This window comes from Sardina pilchardus, chromosome 7, assembly GCF_963854185.1.
Source record: "Sardina pilchardus chromosome 7, fSarPil1.1, whole genome shotgun sequence".
Lineage (NCBI taxonomy): Eukaryota > Metazoa > Chordata > Actinopteri > Clupeiformes > Clupeidae > Sardina > Sardina pilchardus.
The window spans coordinates 31417838-31432837 of NC_085000.1; the positions used below are offsets into that span (position 1 = coordinate 31417838).

At 48.7% G+C, this 15000-nt stretch overlaps 1 protein-coding gene across 1 annotated transcript in view; it reads right to left on the reverse strand.

Moving 5' to 3' along the window:
• Positions 1-15000, reverse strand: part of LOC134088122 (membrane-associated guanylate kinase, WW and PDZ domain-containing protein 3) — an 88811-nt gene that overhangs the window by 25786 nt on the left and 48025 nt on the right. The window contains exons 5-13 of the mRNA XM_062542052.1: positions 14527-14700; positions 11844-12030; positions 10927-10997; positions 8343-8510; positions 4282-4819; positions 1693-2147; positions 1436-1635; positions 680-743; positions 17-430 (exon numbers count right to left, since the gene is read on the reverse strand). Coding sequence (XP_062398036.1) covers positions 17-430; positions 680-743; positions 1436-1635; positions 1693-2147; positions 4282-4819; positions 8343-8510; positions 10927-10997; positions 11844-12030; positions 14527-14700 — 2271 coding nt within the window. The remainder of the gene's footprint in view (positions 1-16; positions 431-679; positions 744-1435; positions 1636-1692; positions 2148-4281; positions 4820-8342; positions 8511-10926; positions 10998-11843; positions 12031-14526; positions 14701-15000) is intronic.

The window sequence follows — 15000 nt, forward strand, 5'->3', positions numbered from 1 at the left end:
TCCATCACCGCCTCACCTCGTCCGTTCTCCACGTCCTGCGATGCGATGACGAATCCGAACCCTTCGCCCGGCCGTCTCTTCAGCTCCACCTCGTAGCCGCGCGGGGTTGCCGGGGCAACGGGCGGAGTGACCGCAGCCGCCCGCAGCTTCTCCCGCTCCTCCCTCCGCCGCGAGCCGGGCCGCGGGCTGCCCGCCTCGTCCGCGCTCATCCAATCGCGAGGCTCCATGGTGAGAGTGACAGGCACTGAGTCCAGGAAGCTGGTGCTCTGCACCAATGAGGAGCGCACCAGCGTGGGAGGGGGAGGGGTCAGGGAGGTGCGGGGCACCACGGAGTCCATCTGCGGGGCCTGGGGGTCGCGGGAGAGGTGCGGGGAGGGAGGGGGCCGGTGCCGACGTATGGAGGCTGGAGAAACAGAGGAGTATATGGACCCTGAGGAAGAGGAGGAGGAGGAGGAAGAGTGTGAGGAAAGGAGAAACATTTACATATTTCACAACGTTACATCTACGGAAGACAAAGCAGCAGTCCACAGACTAACAAATGTCCATTCACTTTCTAAAACAGTCACCCCTCAAAAACACAAAAAAGTACAGTTTCACTGGGCACAGCTCAGGAAAAGACATTGATCTCTATCCAGTGTGTATTTCTCTTGACTTGAGGTGCCAAGACCGACAAACTCACCTCCTCTGTACACCAGCAGAATGACTTCTCCCCTCTTAGTGTGCTCTTGCAGGACCCTCTGGACCTAGAGAAAAGATTGTGCACAACAGTGGTTAGCATTTTGGCTGAACCCTGAGGACCTATAGAAAGTTATAGAAAAGTGGTTAGCATTTTGGTCAAAAACTAGCGAGCTAGCCCATAAAACCATGCTATTGCCAACAACAGCACAGCCAACATAGGGCTTGCTGGCATACTAACTGGTGTATTTTGGTGAAATATTGTGCTGTCATAGGACTCTTTGAACCTAGAAAATAGATCATTTTAATCCTTCAAGCTTTCCCATCATAAGGAAGAGGTATTACTGGAATCCCCTACCACCCCCCCCCTCCCCTCTTTTGTCTCCTGGAGGGCGGCCATCAGTCGAAACTTTCATCACTTTAATTACACCTCCAATAACAATTAGCTTTTACAAATTATCTCACACACAAACACACACACACACACACACACACATTTTTACTGAGATTATGCTACACTGGATGTCTTGGCACACTGGTCGAACCTGTTCTTGAGTCCAGAAATCAGACACAAACACACACACACACACACACACACATACATTCACTCTCTCTCTCTCTCATGCTTTCTCACCTTATCTCATACACTCCCAAATATGCACACACACACACACACACACACACACACACACACACACACACACACACACACACACACACACACACACACACACACACACAAACACACACACACACACACCTGAGCGAAGCTGAGGCTCTGCACGTCGGCGCCGTTGATCTTGACGATGGCGTCTCCCGGCTGCAGCCCGGCACACTGCCGGCGGTCCATCACCCTCTTGACCACGGCCAGACGCCCCCCCTGCCCCCCCGCCGTCACGCTGAACCCCAGTCCTCCCCCCACCTCAGTCTGCTGCCCCAGAGCCACCGGCACCAGCTCCCCTCCAACCAGCTCCAGCTCCAGCCCCAACCGGCCCCCACCTCCACCTCCACCCCCACCTCCACCTCCACTGCCCCCGCTGCTCATAGCCCCCGGGGAGGGGATGCTGCTGTTGGGGCTCCCCCCGGCGCTGCTGCCGCTGGCCCCCACGCCCATCCCCGTACCGTTGAACCCAAAGTGGGGCGACCCGCCTCCGACGGAGCCCAGGGGCTCAGAGGCGAGGCCCCGGGCGGGGGTGGGGGGCGTGAGGAGAGCGTGGTGCGGCCTGGGCCGGTGGAAGCTGCCGCTCTGGCCGCCGCTGGGCCTCCGCACCGGGGAGGAGGTGAGCGAGGAGGTGCCCGTGGGTGGGGGGGGGACGGGGAGGCCCACCTCGGGCTGCGGGAGGGGCAGGTGGGAGATGGGGAGGACCGGCGCGTACGCGGACAGGTCACTCTCGGACGACTTGGCCGAGTGAAGGCGCAGAGGGCTGGGAGCGCACAGGGAGTTGTTGTTATGGTTACGGATGAGCGAGGCCCTGGGAGTAAGGGATAGAGAAAAAGAGACAGAGAGAGAGAGAGAGAGGGAGAAAGAGAGAGATAGAGAGAGAAAGAGAGATAGATAGATAGATAGATAGATAGATAGATAGAGGGAGAGAGAGAAAGAGATATAGATAAAGAGGAAGGGAGGGAAAGAGAGAGAGAGGGAGAGAGCGAGAGAGGAGGGTGAGAGTGAGAGAGGAAGAGATCAACAGAGAGAGAGGAGAATGACAGTGAGAAAAAGAGAGTGGTGGAGAGAAAGCATGAAAAAATGAAAAAGTAAGAGAGAGAAAGAAACAGACAAGAAAGAGACAGTATTTGTCATTTCAGCTAAAATGGTAAAGTACTGCATTCACTTCTTTACCCGTCTACCATAAACACATCTCTTGTTTGTGTGTGGTTCTGTCTGTATCTCCTGAGACTTGGAGTGCAATGTTTGTGTTATCTCTGTAAAAGCAGTGCTCTCAGGTACTGCGTGACCATAATATAGAGCAGTCAAGAGAGAGAGAGAGAGAGAGAGAGAGAGAGAGAGAGAGAGAGGAATCAATAGCCCTCTGTAGCGTCCCAAAAGCTGAGGAGCTGAGCGTGTGTATCGAAGCCATGCATCACAATCAGGACGTTGTTGTGAAAATGGCTGGAACTTTCCAAACACGCTTCAGCTTTGCCTCATTAGCTCCAAAAGTGATGGACATTTTTGAACAACAAAGGTGGCCACAGTTGGACTTACTGTTCTTAATATAATGCGGAATCTTGGCATCCAATAGGAACATTTGCTGGTGGACTGCATCCACAGATAATGTATTACAATCATTCTATAATCACTACCTTCACTGCTAGCTGTTCATTTGATTGAGTGTCTTATGCTCTACTCTCAAATGTTATGTTGCTTTTTCATGGTTGACTAAATCATTTAAAGTAAATTCCCCATATCGAGCCAAAATATCGCCTAAAACAGACAGATATTTTGACAAAGAGAATCATCTGAAAATCAATACATTTGAAATGTGGAATCTCAACTGAAATGTCACCTATTAGTTTGTGAGAGTGTTAAACACTCATAAAGCGTTTTTTCACAGAGAACGAACCTGGTGTTGAACTGGTGCCGTTCAGAATTCTTTGAACCGTGGTGCTATCTAGTGAACCAGCCCGCATTTACACCAGTTCTGAACAGAACCAAGGATGTGTCATCAATATGGGTGGTGCATGCAAAATCAAAAGTTAATGAGATGCATAAACGGGAGAATGATATGACCAGTTGTCCCATAAAAACGGCAGAAACTAGCTGTTTAAAATGCTAGTCAACGTCTGCAGTGTAATGCTAGTTGAATCGTTTTGTTTACTCATGGCAACAGTTGATAAGGACGGAAAACTCATGCTTTTAGCCTTCTTCCCTCTGAAAGACGCAATGACACGCCCACTCCGGTTCGCAGGAAAAAACAACTATTTTTTGGTTCAACTTCCGAACCAAGGTGCCACGTTCCGAACCGGCTTTTGTTTGGTGAAAACGCGACGAACGGTTCAAATGTTGGTTCGCGAACGGGAACGGAGCCGGTTCTCTGTCGGTGAAAAAAGGCTAATAGAGGGGGCCAGGGGCCTGTGGGCTACAGCGCTAGTACCACACTCGGGGCCAGATCCCACCCCATCCCTCTCTGCCACTCACTTCATGTCAGTCTCTTCCCTGTCCTATTCCAATAAAGGCAAAACCCCCCCCAAAAGTATGCTTAAAAAACAAAAGCATTCGTAGAAAACTCAAAGCAAACAGAACATTTGGTCATTTTTTCCAGACTTTTGCATGTGTGCACACCTCTGAGTGCTGCGATTGGTTACCTGTGGGATCTTTTGCATGTGTGCACACCTCTGAGTGCTGCGATTGGTTACCTGTGGGATCTTTTGCATGTGTGCACACCTCTGAGTGCTGCGATTGGTTACCTGTGGGATCTTTTGCATGTGTGCACACCTCTGAGTGCTGCGATTGGTTACCTGTGGGATCTTTTGCATGTGTGCACACCTCTGAGTGCTGCGATTGGTTACCTGTGGGATCTTTTGCATGTGTGCACACCTCTGAGTGCTGCGATTGGTTACCTGTGGGATCTTTTGCATGTGTGCACACCTCTGAGTGCTGCGATTGGTTACCTGTGGGATCCGATGGCGGACACAACCTCGCTGTCGCTCTGGCTGGCCAGGTGGTCCTGGTAGTGCAGGTGGTGGTGGAGCCCCCTGGAGGAGCGCGGGCGGAACCCCGGGCCCACGTTGGAGTAGGACGCGTAGGACAGCGGCCCGCGCGGCGGCGACGACGACGACAACGACGACATGATGGGCGAGGCGTTGCTGTTGCCGTTGGCGTCCAGGCTCAGCCGCGCCATCCTGCGGGCGTGGATGCCCGTGTAGGTGCGCTCGTGGTGCGGCAGCAGGCCGTTGAGGTGCAGGTGGGGCTGCGGCTGCGGCTGCGGCTGGGTGGTGGTGGGGGGGGCGGAGGAGGAGAGGGGCGGGGGGCCCGGCAGGACGGGCGGGGGCTGCTTGGGGCAGCCGTCGGGGTCGTAGAGCATGGGGTAGCCCCGGCGCACCACCACGTCCACGCTGTGGCCAGTGGGGACGGTCTTCAGCATCTCCACCGCCTGCTTGTGGGACGAGCCCAGCACACACACGTCACTGATGTACACCAGGATGTCCGCTGAGGAGACAGCCACACACACACACATGCGTGCGCACACACACGCACACACGCACACACACACACACACACACACACACATACACACACACACACACACACACACATATACACACACACGCACACACACACACACACACGCACACACACACACACAGATACACAAGTTAACATATTCAATATCATACCTTTTTTCAATTTCTTATTTTAGGAATAATAATGTTCTATAATAATGAGATAATAATGTTCATAAGACTAATTGAGGTCAACCAGGATGTCTGGCACACACAGAAAATAATTCTCATTCTTCAGAAATCTAATACTGATTCTTGTTTTTCAGCATCTACTCTACAGAAAAGAGACAGACACTTAGACAGAAACAATACTTGTTGTACATTATGAATTATATTTCATATTTTGTTGATAAATGCAACCCAATATACAGCACCTTCAAACTAATTAGTACATAATTATCAACTTGCCTGTTGAATATGTGTAAGTTATTAGTGTAAGAAGATTTTTCTTAGCTAGCCAGAAGGAATACCCAAAGGTGTTAGCATCAACCGCTAGCCTGTCTCTCCATGCCAGACACAGACATGGGGGGTGAGGCATGGTGGTGGGGTGTGGGGTGAGGTGTGTGTGTGGGGGGGGGGGGGGGGGGGGGGGGCGCTGAGGTGTACCCACTGCAGTGGCACTGTTACACAAGACACAACTCTGCTCAGCATCCCTGATGACTATCTGCCTTCTACAGAGGACACATGAAGGCTACTACTCTCTCTCTGTCTATCTATCTCTCTCTGTCTCTCTCTCTCTCTCTTTCTCTCTGTCTGTCTCTCATTTCAACCCTTTCATTTCTGCCGTTTCTATCTTTCTCCCTCTCTCCCTGTCTCACTCTCTCTATCTCCCTCTCTCTCTGTCTCACTCTCTCTTTCTCCCTCTCTCACTGTCTCACTCTCTCTTCCTCTCTCTCTCTCTGTGTCTCTCTGGGTGATCAAGTTCAGCCCGTGGAGATGAAAGGACAAACACAGTCCTGACCTTACAATTTCATTTGTGTGTTTGGCTATCACTGAGTCACTGTATGTGTGTTTAAGTGTAATACCTAATCCCTCCGGCCAACACTAATCCACTAAACCAATCTATTATCACACACAACACACAAATGAAATGTCTGTCTATTCTGGGGCTCCGTATGTGTGTATCTTTTGGTGTGTGTGAGTGTGTGTGTGCGTGTGTGTGTGTGTGTGTGTGTGTGTGTGTGTGTGTGTGCACTGTAATAGCTGGATTACAGTCTGCAGGCCATTAGGATTAAAGGGAGATTGAGATATTCTCTCCATGAGAGATCACAATCACAACACTAATCCGGCGTGGGAGAGAGAGACAGAAAGAGAGAGAGAGAGAGAGGGAGAGAGCGAGTGTGAGAGAGAGAGCGGGAGAGAGAGAAAGGAGAGGAGCGAGGGAAAGAGAAGAAAGAGAAAGGAGGGAGGGAGAGAAAGAGAGAGAAGTAAGGAAAGAAACAGTTGAAGGGAGAGGGAAGGAGCACTGAGGGAGAGTGCATATGTGCATGCATGTGTGGGTGTATGTGTGTGTGTGTGAGTGTGAGAGAGTGAGTGAGTGAGAGAATGAGAGAGAGAGAGAGAGGGAGGGAGAGAGAGAGAGAGAGAGAGAGAGAGAGAAAGAGAGAGAATGGAAAGGAAAGGATGTTGAAGGCTGCGGTCCACCCGGGGCAAGCTTCTGGATTAATATCCACAGGGCAGGCTCAGGGCAAATGCACAGTAAAAACCCTCCATACACACTGCATACAGATACGTATCAGCATGTAGTCATGACGACAGGGTCAAAGCACAGATAACCCTCCTGACACTGTACTCGAGAAAAAAAACACAGCGCACCAAATCCGGATACAACCCCGACACATGGCCCAGTCACTGGGGAATATTGATAACTCCACTGTTGTATAACAGTGAGGCTTTAGAAGGCATAACCCCAAACCAGAGCTGCCATAACCTGCTGAATCTCAACATCTGCACCAGTCAGATAACAGAGATATCGCGCCAACACCATCTCTACACATGCTACTCATGTGCCATCATTTTTGCTACATAACATTTCTGCTACATTCAACAACGCAAACAAAAAAGCTAACAAATATTATATGTAACACATGTGCCATGTGCGTATCTTTTGCTGAAAGCCTGCTGTTAGTCCTCCTGACCATTCAACAATTTAAATGTGGAAGTACAGAAGCATGTTAGACAAATGGCTGACAGGTCACTTTGGGTCTAAGTCTGAAGCATCTAGAACTAGAAAAGCACTCCGAGAGCGCAGACCTCCGCCAAGCGAAAACATAATTGCTTCCTGGATCCAGACAGAAATCCATCCTTAATTTTGTGAGCTATCTTGCAAACAAACAGACAAACAGACAAACAAACCCTGATGAAAACATAACCTCCGTGGCGGAGGTACTATGAGTCCTTCTGACAGCAGCGCAGGAGAGGCACATGGTGCTGAACACACAACACAGTTCCCCATTCTCCACACGGCTCCACACAACAGCCTTCACATGATCTTCAGATACTTGACCATAAACCTCTGCCCCACTAGGTGATCCCCCACGCATGTTAATCAAGCAGATGTGTGTGTGTGTGTGTGTGTGTGTGTGTGTGTGTGTGTGTGTACAAAGGCATATTAAATTCCTCCAGATGTCACACACACACACTACCCATTATTAAACTACCAAAGGTGTGTGTAACAGTCCCTATCCATATGCTCTCCCTCCCTGGGGTGTGTGCATGTGTTTATGCATGTATGTGCATGTACTGCATGTACGTATGTATGTGTTTGTGCATGTATGTGCATGTATGTACAGTACGTATGTGCAGTATGTGTTTGTGTATGTATGTACATGTACATGTACAGTACGTATGTGTGCATGCATGCATGCGTGTGTATGTACTGTACGGTATGCATGTATGTGTGTGTGTGTGTGTGTGTGTGTGCGTGCTGTGTACATGTGTATTTATGTATGTGTGTGTGTGTGTGTGTGTGTGTGTGTGTGTGTGCATGTGTATCTATGTACAGTATGTGTGTGTGTGTGTGTGTGTGTGTGTGTGTGTGTATGTGTGTGTGTGTGTGTGTGTGTGTGTGTGTATGTGTATTTATGTACTGTAGAGTTGAAAAATAGCCGGCCGGCTAACATTTTATAAAAATGTTAATTAATGTGCACTGTCCTAAATGAAATTAAATGAAATGAAATTAAATGTATGTGTGCGTGTGTGTGTATGTATGTGTGTGTGTGTGTGTGTGTGCGTCAGGGGTGGAAATTAAAATTTGAAAATGTGACAATCTATCAGCCAATAGCAGATTTCTGGTGAAATTAACCAGCCACTCAATGTTAAAATATGACTTTGTGTCTGAAATCTACCAGCCACTCTCACATTTTACCAGCATTTGGCTGGTGGCTGGTGCTAATTTCCATCCCTGGTGTGTGTGTGTGTGTGTGTGCGTGTGTCCCAGCTCCATGTACCTGTGTTGAGAGCGGGCGGGCCTCCGGGCGTGACGCTGTACACCTGCAGGAACTCCCGCGGCCGACTTCCTCCCACGATGTTGAAGCCGAAGCCGCGAGGGCCCTTAGAGAGCCGCGTGTGCACCGAGTAGCCCCTCAGCTCCCCGGGCTGCTCCGTGAACACGGGTACTGCAGGAGGGACAGAGAGAGAGAGAGAGAGAGGGAGGGAGAGAGAGGAGAGATAGATGGAGGAGAAGAGGAGGAGAGATGGAGGAGAGGAGGCGCAGGAGAGAGGGAAGAGAAAGAGTGAAGGGGGAGGGAAGTAAGAGAAGAATGAGAGGGGGAGGAGAGGGAAGAGAGAGAGACAGGAAGATAAAATGGAGGGATAGTGAAGGAGAGACAGAGAAGCAGGAAGGAAGGGAGAGAAAGAGGAAAAGACAGATAGAAGATGAAGGATGAAGTGAGACATGAAGGAAATAGAGAAAGACAGAGGAAGAGACAGCATGAGTGACACCAGACACGAGTCGTGCACACACGCACACACACACACACACACCCACGCACACACGCACACACACACACACACACACACACACACACACACACACACACACACACACACACACACACACACACACACACACACACACACACACACACACACACACACACACACACACACACACACACACACACACACAGAGGCGCAGCTGCCTTAATGAGCTCTTGGAGGGCCGAGTCAGAAACACAGGGTGACAGGAGGAGACAGGAAGAACAGAGACGACGCACCACGACAAGAGCGCCGGCGATCAAAGACAATCACATCCCAAGCGCAGAGGCGGGGGGTGGGGGGGGTGAGGGGGGGGTCATGGTGGGTTTGGGGGGGGGGGGGGTGGGACTGAGGAGAGGGTACGGGTGGTAGCGCAGGGGGTGGGCTCTTACCGTTGTGGGGGACCGGAGCCTTCTCCATGAATGATCCGGCATAGATGGTTTTATCAGACGCACATAGAGACGGGGAGCGAGCGCGGGAGAGGGCATATGGACGAGGGGACGTGCCCTGTGTCACCGCCTAAACTAAACAGCCGAAAAAACTTCTGCCTTTCAAAGCACAGAGAGTCTGTCTCTTACACACACACACACACACACACAAACAAATAAACACACACACAAACAAACACACACACACACACACGCACACACACGCACACACACACACACACTGCACAATCACACTCGCCAGATGGCACTTAGCAAAGAACATTTACAAGCAAGCCACGTCATTTGGAGCCATTATGCCCCTCGCACAGCTGTAAAAACCCACATCAAATCAACGCACTGACACTTCACACCACAGCGCCCCCTGGTGGAGCAAAGCCATCATCACACCCGCAGGCAAACCAGCATGATCTCCCACAGATGGAGACTCCGATACAACAATCTAGCACAGCGCGTCCAACGCCGCAACGGTAATCGTGTGGTGCGAGAAGGCTAATCTCGTTGTTGGCGTGTGTTTGCGGATCTTCCTCACAGATGTGCGGGACTTGGCTGAGGGGAAGGGGACCCGACGGCAGGGGTGCCGAGAGCAACTGTTCCACCCAAGTCGAGTGTGTTTGTGGCACCTAACAAGATCGCTTCAAGCTGTGGTACGGATTACGCTAAATCTGTGGACAAACACGCACATGGATGCGCCGTCCGCACACACACAAACACACACACACACACACACACACACACACACACACACACATAATCAAAGTACATGCTGGCTCATATAAGACAAGAGAGTTCTACAGCAATATCTCACAGAAGACACACAAGTGTGAACACACTCATACCCACATACATACAAACCCATCTACATACTGTATATATATTCTAATAATCTCTTTATAAACATAGGGGATTCAGATATGTCCAGAGATAACATACACTCTTTCACTGAGATGCCTTTTGTAAAGTCTGCGAGGCTTTTTATTGCCTATTTTTCTCTAGCACGCTCTGAAAATATATACAGTAGCTTTTACTTTCATATTAAATTTGACATGCAAAATTGACTTCACTCTTTCTGGCCAACATCTTCAGGCCTTTTCCAGGTGAGTTGCTAGATTGCTATCAGGGGAGGGAGCATATAAATGAAGGCATTGTGATGTAGAAACGATACGATCTCCAAATTCGGCTGTACTCCTTGACCATTAACATTTGAAAAGGCTGATACGTCCCCTGGTCACACTGATATATCTTATCTCGAAGCCGCCAAGAAAAATTGGTTTCCTGCGGCATGACCCCATTATGGATGGAGAAAACAGAAAATACCACCTGTGCCACGCAGCATGTCAGCAAAAAAGCTGTCTGGCCCCTTTTTTTTCGGTAGACCTGCAAATCAGAGGCCAGTCACTGTGTCTGAACATGCTTAAGGCTGCAAAATATCACACACATACACGCACGCATGCACACACACACAGTCACATACCCACAGTCACATACACACACACGCACACGCACATGCACACGCACACGCACACGCACACGCACACGCACACGCACAAAAAAAGAACAAACGCCTGGACCAGGCTTCTGAAATAACAGCTCCTACAAGAATACTTACAGCCTGTTTTGATGAAGGAGTTTTCCCTGCTGCCAGGTCGAGGGTCATTCCAGTTGGATGTCTTGGAGTGACTGATGGAGAGAAAACACAAACTTAATCTCTTTCGTCTCCCCAACTTCCCATCCCCTCAGACATATCACACCATCACATGTATTTATCTAGCAGACGCTTTTATCCAAAACCACTTACATATTATTTATTATATTACAAAGGCCATTGTGAGTGCCTTGCTCGAGGGCACACTGGTGGAAGCTGGTAATTGAACCCACAACTTTTTAAGAAACTGCATGCTATACTAGCTCCTTCACCACTACGCTACCACCACCCCAAAAGTAATCTATCTATAACACTGCTCTTTGCTTTTGATAAAAGCTTTAATATTTTGGGTAGAATGGACAGATTTGTAGAATGGTGCGTAAGTCACTTCAAATAGTAGAGCTGGGACAGTCCATTTCCAAACACATACCTCCAAGTCATTTTGGATAGTCATGTATTTAGTAGTGTTTGTGTGGGTCTCTACTCTCCACTCAGTCCAACTAGTATAGATCGATAGAGAGAACTTTTCAAAGAGAATTGTGAGAGGGTGGACTGTACAGTTCCAAAATGTTTAGTAGCAGTCATGTGGTAGTAATATAGTAGGAGTAGTACAATAGTAGTCGTAGTCGTAGTAGTAGTAGTAGTAGTAGTAGTAGTCGTAGTAGTAGTAGTAGTAGTAGTAGTAATGCTTACTGTAAATGCAGTAACTCTCCACTCACACAATATAGTATGGATCCTACATAGTATGAATCCTTTTTACAGAGGGAGTTCAGAGGTTGGGTAGCAAAGCTCAGGAATATTTAACACGGAATGTATCCTTTTAACAGTGAAGTTCCGGAATGTTTGGCATTGGTTGGATACAGTGACGACTGTCCACTCACTCTACATAGTATGGGTCCCCTGAGTCGCTGTAGACCATCTCCCAGTTCTGGCGGGCCGTGTGTCTCCTGGAGCTCCTGCGTCTGCCGAAGCCGTTCTCCAGGGCGCTGCCGTCGCCTCCGCTGGAGTCGCGCGATTGGCTGGGTGATAGCGTGGGGGCGGGGAGGCTGGAGGCTCCAGCTGAACCTCCTGAGGAGCGGAACAGACACACACACGCACACACACACACACACACACACACACACACACACACACACACACACACACACACACACACACACGCACAGAAACAATTACACTTGCACAGACAACACAAACATACATTTGCACACACATCCAAAATATACACATTCTCTACTCATACTATAAAAACACATACATGCACACACACACACACACACACACACACACACACACACACAGAGAGATACAAATGCAGAAAAGAGAGCAACAACAACAAATAGTAACACAGGGGTCAAGTAAGCACTAAAAAGAAATCGACTTGCAAGATCAATAGCAGGGGTCCATGCTAATAACATCCATATGAAACCACTACAACTGCCAGACCAACACAAGTGACCGTCACAAGCAAGACTGTGGAACTAATGCATGCAAAGTAATGTCTGGGCATTCAGCCGTAGGTCTGATAGTGTACAGTATATCCTACACTGGTTCTGCATCAGTTGTCTCAGGGCTATGTTAGCACTAGGATGTACAGTAGTTAATTGCAAATATATAAGGAGGAGGGGGAAAATAGGGCAATGTTAACCAGCTATGGTACCAATTAATTATCTAATGAATTATGTCTTAAATGGAATTTAAAAATGATAGACTCTTAATTCAAATTAATTTAGTAGCTTAACGTAATTTAATTTAGATTAAAATCAGAATGACCAGCCACACCTTTACAAAAATTGTATGGCAAATGACTGCGCTTGAACTCTGACCCTAAAAACCTCAATCTGTTCATTTTTAGTTGTTTAATTATTCATGATTTAATTAGTTCAGTTTCTCATGAGAGCTCAGACGGAAATACCCACTTCTGAGAAAAATCAGAATTGAACACTAACCATCATGAGAGATCTTATCCTTTTTAAAAAGAAATAAAAGAAAGACGAAACCTCCGTGTACTCTATTAATAGGTCTGAGTGAAGTTTTCACGGCTGGTTTTATGATCAGGAGCACAACACTGAAAAAAAAAGTACAGTGACCTTCAGAGACCTCCAGCGGAAATCAGTACGGTGTCAATATGCAAATACCACGCAAGTTCAGCACTTATTCTGCGCTCAGGGCTGCAAGAGGCGGTGGCAAAAGAGCAGCTAATCTATACCGACAAATCAGGATGCTAAGTGTGACTGCTGATCGTTGGGGCCGGGGCTCTGCCGTTTTGATCAATGACCCAGGACGCCGGGGCGATGGCGAGGCGTAGGGCGACGGGGGGACGGGGGGACAGGGAGGGAGGGTGCAGCAGGACGGTGCGATCGCCAGACTGTGGTCGGACACGCTGGACAGGACAGGACACATCCCCTTCCTTCCTCCCCTGCCCGAGAGCCTCCCCGGAGCTAGTGTCACTCACGTAGTCCGCAAGCGCAATGCAGTCGGAGCCGATGCAGCTCTCTCTCTCTCTTATCTCTCTCTCTATCTCTCTCTATCTCTTCCTCTCTCTATCTCTATCACTATCTCTATCTCTATCTCTCTCCCTCTCTCTCTCCCTCTCTCTCTCTCTCTCTATCTCTCTCTATCTCTCTCTATCTCTTCCTCTCTCTATCTCTATCACTATCTCTATCTCTATCTCTCTCCTCTCTCTCTCTCTCTCTCTCTCTCTCTCTCTCTCTCTCTCTCTCTCTCTGCCTGCACAGCTGCTGTTACTACATCGTAGAGCCCAGCCCGGTTTCAGCACCACGGACAGCAGAGAGGAAGAGCACTTCAGCACCACGGACAGCTCTCTGCAGCAGGGCACAGCAGCCACAGAGGGAGGTGAGATAACTACAGGCAATTACCGTCCCAATCTCCCTCATTAATCAGAGAACGGTTATCAAGGCTTTGGCACAGAGACCCCCGGGGAGAGGGAAGTGGGGAGAGTTGCAGTCGGATTTATATTTGCACAGACCCAGGCCCAGGCGACACAAGTCTGCATCACGGCTCGCCTCGCCTCTATCTGCTCAACAAACAGATCATCCGAGCAGAGTCGCTTCCTGATCTATTTCAGATGAGAGGTTGTCTCTAAAAATGGCCTTCTTTGTGGAGTGTTTGAAGATTATTTCTCAAGCTCAAGGCATTTTTTTTATCAATGACAAAAATGTGAGTTTAGTGATCTTATTTTTTTGCCACCTAAATGATGCTATTGCTGTAAAATTGAACACTAAAGCTTCCGAACATCTTGGATATTGCTGTAAATAAAGCATGGATAAACAAACGTGCACACACAAATACAAACACAAATACACACACACACATACACATACACACACACACACACACACACACGCAGCAGCAGCAGCAGCGGTGCCTGCTTCATCCTAACAGCTGTCTTCATCAAGGTTCTGAAGAGTAAATCTTTACTCTTTCTCTCAGTCTCTCTCTCTCCCCCTCTCTCTCCCTCTCTCTCTCACTCTTTCTCTCTCTCACTCACACACACACACACACACACACACACACACACAAACACAGAGCCTCTCTGCTCACCGGACAGTCCCGAGTCCTCCTCACTGTTCTCTCCCTCCTCGGTCGCCTTCTCCAGGTGGCTCAAGCTCTTGCTGCGAGTCCGGAACTTTCTCAGCAGGTTGCGGTGCTCCTGGTAGGTGATGGGGGGGCTCTCAGGCCCTATGTGAACTGGACGAGGGGTGCCGTAGTAATTGCCTGATTAAAAAAGAAAGAAAATAAGAAAAAACAAAGCAAGGACCATGGATGACTAGATTAAATGAGCAGATGAAATACATAAATCAACTTCAAATAAATCAAACCATAAAAGGAAATTAATAAATATATATGATGATGAGAGTAGTAGCACAGGACGAGATTACAGCCAGCAGAGCGTTCAGATATAATGCTGAGCTGAGCGCACTACAACCATGCAGCGAATTATCCCCGTGGGATTAAGGCGGTAGCATTACCAGGTAGAGCGATAGCCTGGAAAAAGGGCTTCTGTTTCAACAAAGT